At 33.6% G+C, this 12,663-nt stretch overlaps 1 protein-coding gene across 13 annotated transcripts in view; it reads right to left on the bottom strand.

Annotated features, from left to right (window-relative positions):
• Positions 1 to 12,663, bottom strand: part of LOC145241536 (unconventional myosin-VI-like) — a 381,082-nt gene that overhangs the window by 72,208 nt on the left and 296,211 nt on the right. For 7 of the 13 annotated variants that reach the window (XM_080104593.1, XM_080104586.1, XM_080104587.1 and 4 more), the window contains exon 10: positions 10,043 to 10,226. In XM_080104593.1, coding sequence (XP_079960719.1) covers positions 10,043 to 10,226 — 184 coding nt within the window. Of the gene's footprint in view, positions 1 to 10,039; positions 10,227 to 12,663 lie in introns of all 13 variants that reach the window. The other 6 variants (XM_080104590.1, XM_080104585.1, XM_080104588.1 and 3 more) reach the window with 1 other exon arrangement.

Here is a 12,663-nt window from a genome sequence, read left to right as displayed (position 1 = left end):
GCACAGCACGAGTGTGCATATGTAAATTCATGCGAAATGACGTCATTGGTCGAGAAAGAAAGACTTTAAAAAAAAAAAGAGATCACATTAGAGAGACAGGAAGCACAGAACAAAAGAGCGTTCGAGATCACGTGATTGACGCTCGAAAAGACGATCACGTGTCACGGCCGTAACAATGATTAAATAAATGTCGTTGTTACAAAGAAAAAGCGAGTTGAAATTATTTTCTATTTTTTTGTCAACAATTGGGGCATACAACATGTGTTAGTTTCCCGACAACGTTACATACGTTCTTTTAATTCCACAACGTAACTCTTTATTTTCATCATTGTTTCCCTGACATTATTTACAAACCAAAGCGATCTGATTATATAATGTTCTACGATGGTGACCCATGCAGTGCACTTCATAGCATGCAGTGTCTGCTGAAGAGCTTCATCTGGCACTTGAGATTTGCAGAATTCTTGCTGTTCATATTGCATGAAAGAGAGTTTGAAACCTGTTTGAAAGTTAATAACTTTGCCACTATTAATGAGAATCTCTTTGGATGATTTTGAAACGGAATTCCATTTTCTATCAACTGTGAAAGCTACAGAATAATAGCATTAATATTGACAGAATCGGGCAAAGAAAATGATTGATAGATTAAGGTTCAAGCGGTTGACCTCAGCAAATCACATCATTAATATTGGCAGAGTTATTTACCTTAGAATGGATTGCATTTATTTATACAAAGATACTCCATACTAAAATTGAGTTAATTAATGTTTGTTTCTCTATGCTTTTCCCCCTATATATTTTAACTAGCGGGGGTGCCCAGCGTTGCCTGGGTGTTTGGAAAAAAAGTGTTAGTAGGCAGGCAGGCTCGAACCCATGATGTGAAGGTGGAAAAGAAAATGAAAGTAAAGCTGAGATCTGAAATGTGGCGAGAAGTGAAAAGCATTCAAAATTAACGATTAAAAAGTTGACGAGATACATAGGCTATGACCTTGACCTTTGACCCTAACCTTGAGAAATGGTGTGCACCATCCCTAGGTGAGGGAGCGTCATCAAGCCAGGTTTAGTCATGATTGGTCTAGTGGTGTAAGCTGTAGAAGAGTTGTACACACACACACACACACACACACACACACACACACACACACACACACACACACACACGCACACACACACACATATAAACACTACTACTTTACATATATAGATAAGAGTGTGTGAGTTCTGGTTGATTTTTTCACTTTAAAGTATTTTGACATTCCTAATTTTTGTTAGATATTTTTTTAATTTTAGATTTTCTTTTGCTTTTCTGATTCCTTAATATCTATTTTGATTATGGTTTTAAATATTTAGATTGATAGGGCCTGTGTATTTAGTTTTCTTTAATTTATAATTAGGGATATGACAACAGCATATTATTTTCCTGGTTTTGATTCTCAGGTATATATCCATTGATATCTTATATGTTTTTATATAGAGTGATGTGGTTCTCGGTAGATGAATTATGTCTAACTGCGTCAGATGTATACTCAAGAGTCAAAACAATGAAAAGAATATGCTGTTGTCCTAATTATTAATTAATAGCCTTTGTCCAGCCTGCGATCTGTCATTATAACAAGATCCGACCCATGGAGTTGAATGAGTTGCAGACCTCTCGTTTACTATATTATTTCAGACTGATTTCAATGCTCCATTTAGAGAGGTAGTATAGTATCTCTTCTGTTGTTATGACAATCGCCCCCAGGCATTACCCCTTCTTTTAGGGGGGGTTGATGTGATATCTATTCTTTTGTTAAAAGATCATCCTATTATACATATAATTCATTCTGTTTGTTGTTAGAATGGAAACTTTTAGTGACCCCAGGACAGAAGTCACCAAGACCATGTTATTTTGAAACATATATTTTATGGCTCTTAGCTGGCGAAACTTAAAGTAGAAAGAACGTGTTTGGGATGCCCTCTCCAATGGAGGGGATGCACACAACATATCTATGTGAATGAGTATCCGTCTATCTATTTGTCTTTCTCTATATATCTATCTCACGATGAAGAAAAAGAAGAAAAGATAAATAGTTTGTATTAGTTGTATTCTTCAGACAACTGTTCTCTTCTTGAGTGTTATTTTCACAAGCTTTCAGGTGATGTAACTTCTGACCCTTTTCGCTTGCATCTTGTCAAACTCAAGAACCTTTCTGTCGAACTTAGGAATCTTTCTGTCAAACTCCGGAATATCTACAGAATTTCTAACGGGGCAATTTATTTAATCCATAACGATAACATTTTTTTTTTTTTTTTTTACATAAACGTCACCACTTATCAAGGCCGATAGGCCACTCAAGGATAAGGGTTAAAGAGTGTAGAGTAGTCAAAAGGACAATATAGTAATCGATAGTAATGGAAGTTCGGTAAATTTGTTAACTTAAGTGGAACGGCTCATCAGAAATTTGTTCACGTTGGACTTGAAGACAACCATATTATAGAAAGCTGGAAAGCAGGAAAACGGAAGACAATTCCACAGGCGTGCAGTTCTAAGAAAGAAGCTTTGATCATGGAATCTATGCTTAGGTTTAGGTACAGATAAAGAGTGGGGAAAATTATTGATAATGTTTTCAGCTAGTCTAGTGTTTCTTGTGAATGTTTGGCGAGGGGGGACCATAGATTGAAGCTCAGTTGAACACTTTCCATGAAAATAACGATAAAGCAGCATCAACCCTAACTCAACAGAAGTCCTAAGTAATTCGCGATTATATTTTGAGCGCCATCTACACTGCGGATTGAAACCTCAACCTTCAAAAGAGTGTAACTTATAACTGAATTTTACTAAGTATTTCATTCACTACGCTATCGGTCCTTACAGAGGAGGGATAAATAGATTATGCAAAATATAGGTTAGCAATTGAAATGTGTGGGTGACAAGATCTAGTTGCATCTAAGATCCAAGATTGATTCGAATGTCAAAGTAATTGAATCTTCGAACTCAAGTTATAAGGGTACGTCACGTGCGTTAAAAAATAATTTAAAGTTTCCTCCCACGTATTGATAAACTTGTTGAACCAGGATATTAAATATTATAATTCTTGTCTTGTCATGACGGAAGGAAAGAATGTTGACACCGGCTTTTTTTTGTTGTTATTGAACAACATTTGATCTTTTATCATTGATTTTGGATCAAAGTTGATTCTAGTGTCAAATCAAGAAAAAAAGTTTCAACACTCAGTTACTCAGGTTAACAATTAATGGAAAATGCATGAATGCAGATCATTTTTAACACAGACAGATTTTCACAGCATCACGGCTCTTCAGTGTGTCTAGAGATGTGAGCACTTTGAGTCTTTTGTTGATTGTTGACAAGCCATCACTAAATGAGATTTTCATGTTTATATTAACAATATTAGCACTTGAAGGGTGCTCAACGTTTTTATGTAGAGCTTTACCATCTTGATAATAGTAGCTAGTGATTGCATTTACAACTATGCTGTACCCATGAACATCAACAGATAGACTGTTTTGTTGAATCACAATTCTGTAGCGTGGCTTAACAGACAGATGTTTTAAACCAGAAGTGAAACTTTGGTGGCTGACTATCCAGTTGCGGACAGATTTCTTGCACGGATCTGCCCTTTGGCAGTGGCTCGGACGTCTGTTTGCCTCACAAACTTTTTTAGAAGAGCCATAGTTTGTTTGAAGCAAAAAATTTAAAGGTTGGATTTTCATTTCTAATACCAGCCCCTCCAAAAGGACGCGTATTTTGTCAAGACATCATCTCGTCATAATTTTTCGCAAGATAAAAAAAATAGAAAAAAAAAACTTAAACATACAAATTTTGATCAGATTAATAATTAGATGACAATGCATGCAGATCAGTTTTAACACAGATTTCCACAGTATTACAGTTCTTCAGAGTGGATAGAATTATAGGCGCTTTAATCAAAATTCTTTTTAGATCTCAGTGCTTTTATCAATTGCAATAGACCACAGCAAAATTAAATCTTTATGTTTATATCGACAATATTAGCACTGAAGAGAACTCAATTGGTTTTATGGAGAGCTTTGCATTTTTCTAATAGAAAGTTAGCAGTTAAACTTATCACTGTATTTGACCCATGAAGAGGTGGGGACATGTATACTCATCCACAGACATACTATTTCGCTGTATCACACTCTTCAGTATGGCTAAAATTATAAGTAAATAAAAAAAGGTGAGGGCACAGTCATCCACAAACAAACTGTTTTACTTTATCACAGTTCTTCAGTGTGGCTAGACAGGTAGATGCTTCAAATTAGGATCAAAACGACTGTTTTTTAGAGTCAATGCTTCTATATATTAAGCTATACTTAAGTGAAAATTTCATTTTTTACTGAAACAATATTAGCACTGAAGAATGCTCAATTCGATTTTAGACAGAGCTTGGCATTATTGCTAATCGTAGCTAATGCTCTCACTTATCACAGTGCAAGACCACCAAAGTATTTGAAGCATATGCAGTCATCCACAAACAAATTGTTTCACTGTATCACAGTTCTTCAGTATGGCTAGACAGGCAGATGCTTCAAGTAGGGATGGAAACAGTTGTTTTTTTAATAGTCAACATTTCTATCCATTAAACCATTGGCCATATGTAAGTGAAATCTTTATTTTTACATGAAAACTATTAGCAGCGAAGAGTGCTCAATTCGTTTTTATAGAGGACGTTGCATTTTCGGTAATTGTAACTAACGATTGTACTTAGTGCTATATTTGACTTATTTTCATAGTATCACAGTTTTACGTTTACTAGTTCTTGTTTGATGATTTAAATTCGCAGGTGCAATGTTGGAACGTAAACAGGAAATGAAGATCAGACAAGGGTCAGGTAATTGGCTTTTGGGAGCCATTTTCTCCTGTGGGAATACTGACATAATAGAATAGGTGCAAATAGCGGGGACTCTAGATTGGAAGTTTGACAAAATTAATTAATTGTTAAGGAATTATTTAAGAAATGACAATGAATGGAGTATAGGGCCAGGCCAAAAATCTATAGTCCCGATCTTTCTTTTCCTTGCCACTAGCAAAATGAGAGGCAATGTCAACAGCATAATAAACTTTTTCCAAGTTCAGGATCTAATTCTTTTCCTTATGTTGTTGTGTTGACTTTGATTTCAAAGTGAGAATGCGCCCCCATCCCCAAAGAGAGGCAGCCTTTGGGGGATAATGAAAGACTCCAGAAACGATTTTGGATGGCGTTTCTTCAATCTTGGAGGACTGCTCGGGTTGAGCATACAAATCAGTAATTATGCTTATAACATAACTAGCAGGGAAACCTGATGTTGCCCAGGATCGAATGAAAATCAATGAATGTTCTACACTTCCAATACTTTTATTATCATCTGTGAAATCGGTGAAATCGCCCAGCACCCAGACTGGTAAGTACTAAACTAGGAATACATTAAGGTTCCCAATACTATAATAAAGAACACATGTTGTCAGGGTCGGAAATAGCGAATCATGCATGAACAAAGAACAGCAACATCTACACTCATCATAGGTCATTTATATCAACACAATTCCCGATTCTATTCTAAATTCCCAATTCTGATAAAATTATGAATTCTGATTATCTGAAAACCTCTAAATATTTAGCTATAGATTTGTTTTTTATTTTTTATTTTTAAATAAGTATAAAAACCCATGTAATATGTACATATATTTTTGCAAACGTAAAAAATACATTTCTGCTGGGATGTGTAGATTTTAGTGTTATTATTAGTTTAAAAACAATGAATGTTCATTATTTTATCATTCATATCAGCAATGAAAAATTAAGTTTAAAAAAAAACGTGTAAAAGAATCGTTTTTAGCATTGGAAAATAGGCACAAATTTTTCTGATTCCGATTGTAGTAAATAAGATTGGGAAATAGGGCAGGCGACAAAAGAAAAGGTTGAAAGGAATGAGAAAATGAACTTTGTTTTGTTGAGTTTGGGATTGAAGGTGAACACCTTACCCAAAAGTATCTAAGACACTTTTTCATGCAAAAGGTTTTTTCAAATACAGGGACAGATTTTGGTAAATTGTAATAATATAAACTAAGAAAAAAAAATGGAAATACGAATAATATCAATAATGATTAAAAAAAAATACATACAACGCGGAAAGCAACAATATCGAAGATAAAAAACACAATATAGGACACAAGAGTATTGAAGGTTAAAAACAGAATGTGGGACAAAACAGTATTGTAGATTAAAAAACACAACGTGGGTAACAACCATATTAAAGATTAAACACAAAATGGTTAACAAACAACAACTAAGGGAGACAACAAGACAGGAAAGGGGAAATAATTATATAGAATGAATGATGGGAAGAGAAATGAGAAACAAAAGATATGGAAAGCATAACTGAAAAGTATAATGAAGGTTGGTGAGTAAATTGAGTTAATATTTATTTATTCATTATTCTAAATGAGCAAAAATATCCGCCTCAGGGCCGGTAAAACTAATTCTTTGAACAGAACAGTGTTGCACGACTTTTATTTTCCAGTTATGAAGATTAAAATCAAAACATAATGCTTCTAAACCTTATGTCTAGAATCGTTATTCGAATTTTAATCAAAATGCATTATATGATTTAGATTCCAGAAAACGTCTAAAATGTAAGGAATCTTAAGAAGACACTTTCAAAGTAAGTCAAAGTAGACAATATAGTGGCAGTATATATATATATATATATATATATATATGTATATATATATATATATATATCTTCTTCTATAATATAAAGCTGAACGTGTGTGTGTGTGTGTGTGTGTGTGTGTGTGTGGTCACAAATAGGCTCCTATGTGGTTGACTATTTTAAAAAACTGATTACATATAATGATAAAAGATGTATCGAGGATCAGGAATGGGTATGTTTGATCTGGCAGAACGATGGTTCATAAAAATTGTGGGGTCTGCGTTCACGCCTGGCCCCCAAAGTATGGGAAAAAAAAACGTTTTCAAGGGTTTTTGATATAGATGTACATAAGAATACTTTGATAACTATGTTTCAACTTAAATAGGGATGGTATAATAAAATTGTGGGGTCTGCGTTCATGCGTGTACTCCATGGAAATATGGCTACGAATGGAAACAAAGTTAATATAAAAAAATATATTTTCTCGAAAATTATCTTTACTTTCATCATATTTTGCGTAGGGTAAAATTTTTGAGTATGAAAACCTATCTCTTTACGACCCCTTCCTTTTCATAACCTATCATACTTTCATCAATCACAGTCAATTTTCTGTAGGCTGTTTTTGAACCCGGTCAACGACGGGTACTTTTGCTAGTATATATATATATATATATATGATAATTATTATAATAAATAATTATGCAGCTCCTTTAAGAAACTTGTTTCTTGTTGAGCACTTTCAGTTGAAAATAAAGTCGGTCAAGTTAGCTCTTATGCGCAGATCATCATATAATGATTAGATCACTCTGACAGATGTTAAAAAACATTTTAAAAAATAAATATTTCAATTTCAACAGTATTTCTCACGGTTAATGGTGGCTGAATGGATTGGGTCCTTGCTAATGAAGCCAGAGATGTTGCCAGGTTCGAATCTATCACGATATCGCAAGACTGCTTCTCAGCTGACTATAACAGGAGTGTTTTCAAGTTCAATGTAAACAAGTTCTTGTTGAGCCGTTCTCTTAAATAATCAAATTCTACCCAATTTCCACCACTATTCATCAACACAATGTTGTCACTCATTAATCCTTATCCCCAAATGGCATTTGCGCCTTGATAAACAGTGACTCTGTAGTACAATTAGAAGGCCCTTTTTGGGGAATTGGGGTCTTCACGCAGAGTGAACCTTGTGCTAGACTTGTCACATACTTGTGGGGAGGGGTGCAGCGACAGGCTAGCACAGATATTCAAAATGTCAGGCATGACAACTTTGGAGATTGACAGTTGTTTATAAAACTCAACCCAGTCAATATCATCAGAGAACGCAGATACTCAAAGGTCAAACATTTTAGTCGCTTTGTATGATAGGTTTGTCAGAAACTAACCTTACGAATGCGTGAAAAAATATTGAATAATTCGACCCTCTGTCTTTCCAAGCTTATAACTACTCGAAAAATGTAATTCACACCCTATTTTTTTTTTTCAATTAATGGAGCAAGTACCAAGGTTTCATTAAAAAAGCAAACAAACAAAAACAAAAAAAAAAAACAACAACGTGGTTTTAAAAAAAAAAAGCTTTTAAACTTCGGATTTTGCAGGTAAATTTCTAAAAAAACACTTCCTTTTTTTGTTTTAAATTTCAATATATATATTTATTGATCTTTTATCTTCAATTTGTGATATATAAAACTTTGTTGAGTAAATTAATTACTTACTTTTTAATGGACATTTCAAAATGGGGGGGGCGTGAATTAAAAAAAAAAACAAAAAACGTTTGTCTAAAATATTATATTCGGTTTATTGGAAAGAGCATAAAATTTTATACTGACCCTGAAAATATCGTAAAAATAGAATCAATAGAAAAACTTTTATAGATTTTTTAAAGTTTAAAAATTGAAAAAAAATGAACTCGTAAAATTCAATGAATTTCATTACTGTTTTTTAAAAAATAAAAAATAATATTTCTATTACTTTTTATATATATATAATCCATAAAGAAAATAAACAACCCACTTTTAAAGAAAAATTATGATTTTTTTTATATTTTATTCGCAGTTTCGTGTTATGGGTGTCAAAAATTCCCCCCGAATTCTGATACACCTTGCATGTCTCTATTAAAAATATTTTTTTTACCTTTGTCTCCCTTTCTTTCGTTCTCTTTTTCTGATCATTCTCGTTCTCTTTCTCTTGCAAAAAGAGAACGGTTTTGTTTTTAACAGTTGAAATTGGGACTCTGAACAAGACGGGCCACGTGCCAGCGATGAATATAGTAGTCTTGCTATATGCTGTTGCTGTGATGCATTTAGCAGTTTTGACCGACAACGGTCGTTCGAGAATGGCTTTCGAAGTTGAAAACGCCCCTTTTGATCGTTAAAAATAAAAATAATTTTATTTTTTGATTGTTAAAAATAAAAATTATTTTATTTTTTATAAAAAGATGTCTTGTCGCTTATTTTGTACAAGCATTCAATTCCAGCAAAGCGGTCCCTGCTACCAACAAAGATGATAAAATCCTGTCCGTAACGACGTCAAGAAGACACCCACTAGCAGATGTTGCGGACGTCAAATCAACTCTATTGAACCCTTGAGATAACTCTAGCCTTAACCCTTTAGTGTAAAAAGGGATGTGCCTATCCTTTAATCGTGTATAACACCCGGGGAAGTGGTTGCCGTTCCCAGGACGTTACAACAGTTTGAAGAACCAAGTAACTCTCACTGGCAAACGATCGGATCACCCTTGTAAAAAAAAAAAAAGAAAAAAAAAAGAAGAAAAGTTTAAAGCTATTTAATTAAAAGTTTAAAGCAATTTAATTCATCTTAAATAGCGATTATGAGTAAAAATAACCTAGTGATGTGTTTACTTATAATGGGTGAACACGGATTATTTTACTTAGAGTCATCATTTGCGACAAACCAAACTGCTTAAAATTTATTTTAAATACTAAACATACTCGCTTTCAAGTCCAATGTAAACAAGTTCCTAAATAATAAAATTCTACCCAATTTCCACTATTATTGATCATCAAAGTGCTGTGTCTTCAGCAACCTGACACTCATTAACCCTTATCCTCGAGTGGCCTTTGGGCCTTGGTAAGTGGAGATTCCCTAGTAAAAAAAAAAAAATTAAGTGAATTATTAAAAAAAAAAAGCAAAGGCAAAGAAAATGGTTTAAATAATGGTTGCTTGATGACAATTGGTTAATGGGAAGACAATACAGATGGTCACAATGAGCAGTAGCATAAGGAAAGATAAGAAAAAAAAGAGGAGAAGGAGAAGGAGGAGGAGTTGGTTAACAAATGAACAGCAGCAGCAGCATGTGATGACGTCACAAATAGGACAACGGGGAGACACGTAGACGCGCGACAATGCAGAGAATAAGGATTATTACCACCTTTGCTGTCATTGTGGTTTTCTTCAAACAAGATGTTGCCAAGATGTAGTACCGCTGCCACCAGACCAAAAATGGCTTCCTTCTCGGTGTCACTCATGCCCATCTTGGTCATCGTATCTGTGATCAGCTTGAAGTCTTTCATGTCATCCAGCAGAGGGTCGTACAGATTACCCTGTTGCAAACACTGAAGTTTAAAACAAAAATAGATCGTTTCTAGTATTACTGCATTCATGAGTATGGGGTACACAAGGTTATATAATAATAATAATAATAATAATAATAATAATAATAATAATAATAATAATAATAAATAAAAAATAAATAAAGATAAAAATAATAATTTTAATACTATAACTTATCAAGATACAGAACGCTCTACATAGATGGGTGGAGCAAATAATATAGGAAAAACTTGATGACAGTTCAAAGTTAAATAATTTTTATTAGATCAATAAGGAAAACCGGGTGAAATATAAAGAAATCTCCTTCGACCATGGCAATTCGAAGCTTAATGCTTTTCATCAGAAGAGAAGACTAGGTTATATATACATAAAAACTGCCATAAGAACATTAGAATAGAAATAAAATATAAAGCAAAAAATTAATAATAAAGAGAAGCCTTAAGCTTGAAAATACCATGATCTAAAGAGATTTTCTTTATAGTTCACATACTTTGAAGATCAAATAAAGTTAATTTAATTTTAAACTGTCATCAATCATTTCTTATGTTATTAAAATTATTTATATATTCATCAACATTCATCTTTATTCCAAGACTTCCCCAGGATGATTGATTTAAAGAAAGATCATACAAGTACAATATTTGAAAATATTTTACGCATTTGTAATGTGAAAAGAATTTTTTTCGTTTTTCTGTCTTTAAACGAAACATGGTCGTTAAAATTAAAAAAATGTGGTGCGATTCTGACATGAAAATAATGTTTTGCTTATTTTTCAAATGAACCATAACCGTTAAAATTCAAAAGGTGTAATGTGTTTATGAAGTAAAATAAAATGTTGTTATTTATTTTTTAAAACTTTTATTACCGATGTTATGTACAAAGTTTTGTTGTGAATGTGGTATAAAATTAATCGCCTAGATCTAAATTCAAGTTCAGTTCGGTTAGTATTTCAGTTATGTTTATATATGTGTCTGTTTAGTGTGTGTTTCTTTGTATTTGATGGGGACTGCACAATTTCCGCATGCTGTAATATATATGTATGTACATTAATACAGGTTTGATATACACTTTCATACACATATGCATGCATTTGTATATTTTGGCAGCATTCTTTCATTAATATGTTGAAAACAAAAAAAAGAAGGTCATTTTATTATTATTGTAGCCATAACTTTGAGGTACACAATTTTTATGCATATATGTTTATACGTGTGTATATATGTGTGGATTCGTTTTTTTTTTTTTTTTTAGTTTAAGGCGACAAATTGTAATATCAAGGGAAATAACTTACAAAAACTTTCCAACCTCCTTCTACATACTTTATGTAAAGCTAAATCTAGCCTACATTATTCACCGTTATGTCTAGCAGCTCTGTTCCAAAACTCATAATGCTCCATTAATTACAGTTCTGAATTTTTTGGATGGCGTCTGTTTACATTACTTGTTTTGATTGGATCATTGTTCTCATCTTGAGTGTCATTTTTGACCGTCCTCAGACATGTTGGTTGTTGTCTTGGAAAAGAAAGAAACAAGCTGTGTGTGCGTGGTCCCCCTCTGGTGCTGCATATGAGATGAGTCCACAAAAAATAGTGAAAAAATGATGAATGTGAGGAGTATGAAGGACCAAAGAACAATGGTCTCCACATTTTGGCCAAGTTTCAGAAAAATCTAATGGATGGATCAAACGCTATGGGGAAAAAAGTGTTATTTTGGGCCATTTTGGGCATTTTTTTTAACCTCTTTTGAGCCACTGGGGACACCGAATCTCAGTGTAAATGGATAACAATGCAGTTTCAGGCCTTAACACATGTATATTGAGTTGACCACCATGAAAAACCACTATATAGACAGACATATCAAGTTTTTGTCAAGAAATATGAAAAAAAAGTTACAAAAAGGAGCGTTTTTAGCACTAAAAGTCCCCGGGGACGCGGACCAGAATTTTGTCAGGGTCACCCATACTGGATTTATATTAGGAATGATGGGCTCCACATTTTGGCCAAGTTTCAGAAAAATCTAATTGATGAATCAAAAGTGGAGCAAAACGTGTCATTTTTGGACATTTTGGGGCATTTTTGACATCTTTTGAGTCCCTGGGGACGTAACAGGAATTTTTGCAAAAAAATTTTTTTACTGTGTACTATTTAATGAAATACAATTTGTGTCAAATTTCAGGAAAACGAATGGACGGTTATCTGGCAATCGTCTGGACTAATGAATGCCACTGCAAACATAGGTCCCTCTCCGATAAATCAGAGGACCAAAAAGTTACTGGCTCCATAGATATTTTAGTGTTCTTGGAGATACAAATATATAAACATAAACGCATATTAGTTCCCCCCACCCCCAAATCATACAGCACCATATATAAGGAAAACGAGTTATGCATGTCACTGAGTTCCTTAGATTTTGCTTTACACGGAGCACAAGTCAGCAGTA

This window comes from Euprymna scolopes, chromosome 20 (assembly GCF_053919585.1).
Source record: "Euprymna scolopes isolate OS-2025 chromosome 20, ASM5391958v1, whole genome shotgun sequence".
In the NCBI taxonomy this organism is placed as follows: Eukaryota; Metazoa; Mollusca; class Cephalopoda; order Sepiida; family Sepiolidae; genus Euprymna; species Euprymna scolopes.
This window is presented reverse-complemented; position numbering and strand designations above follow the sequence as displayed.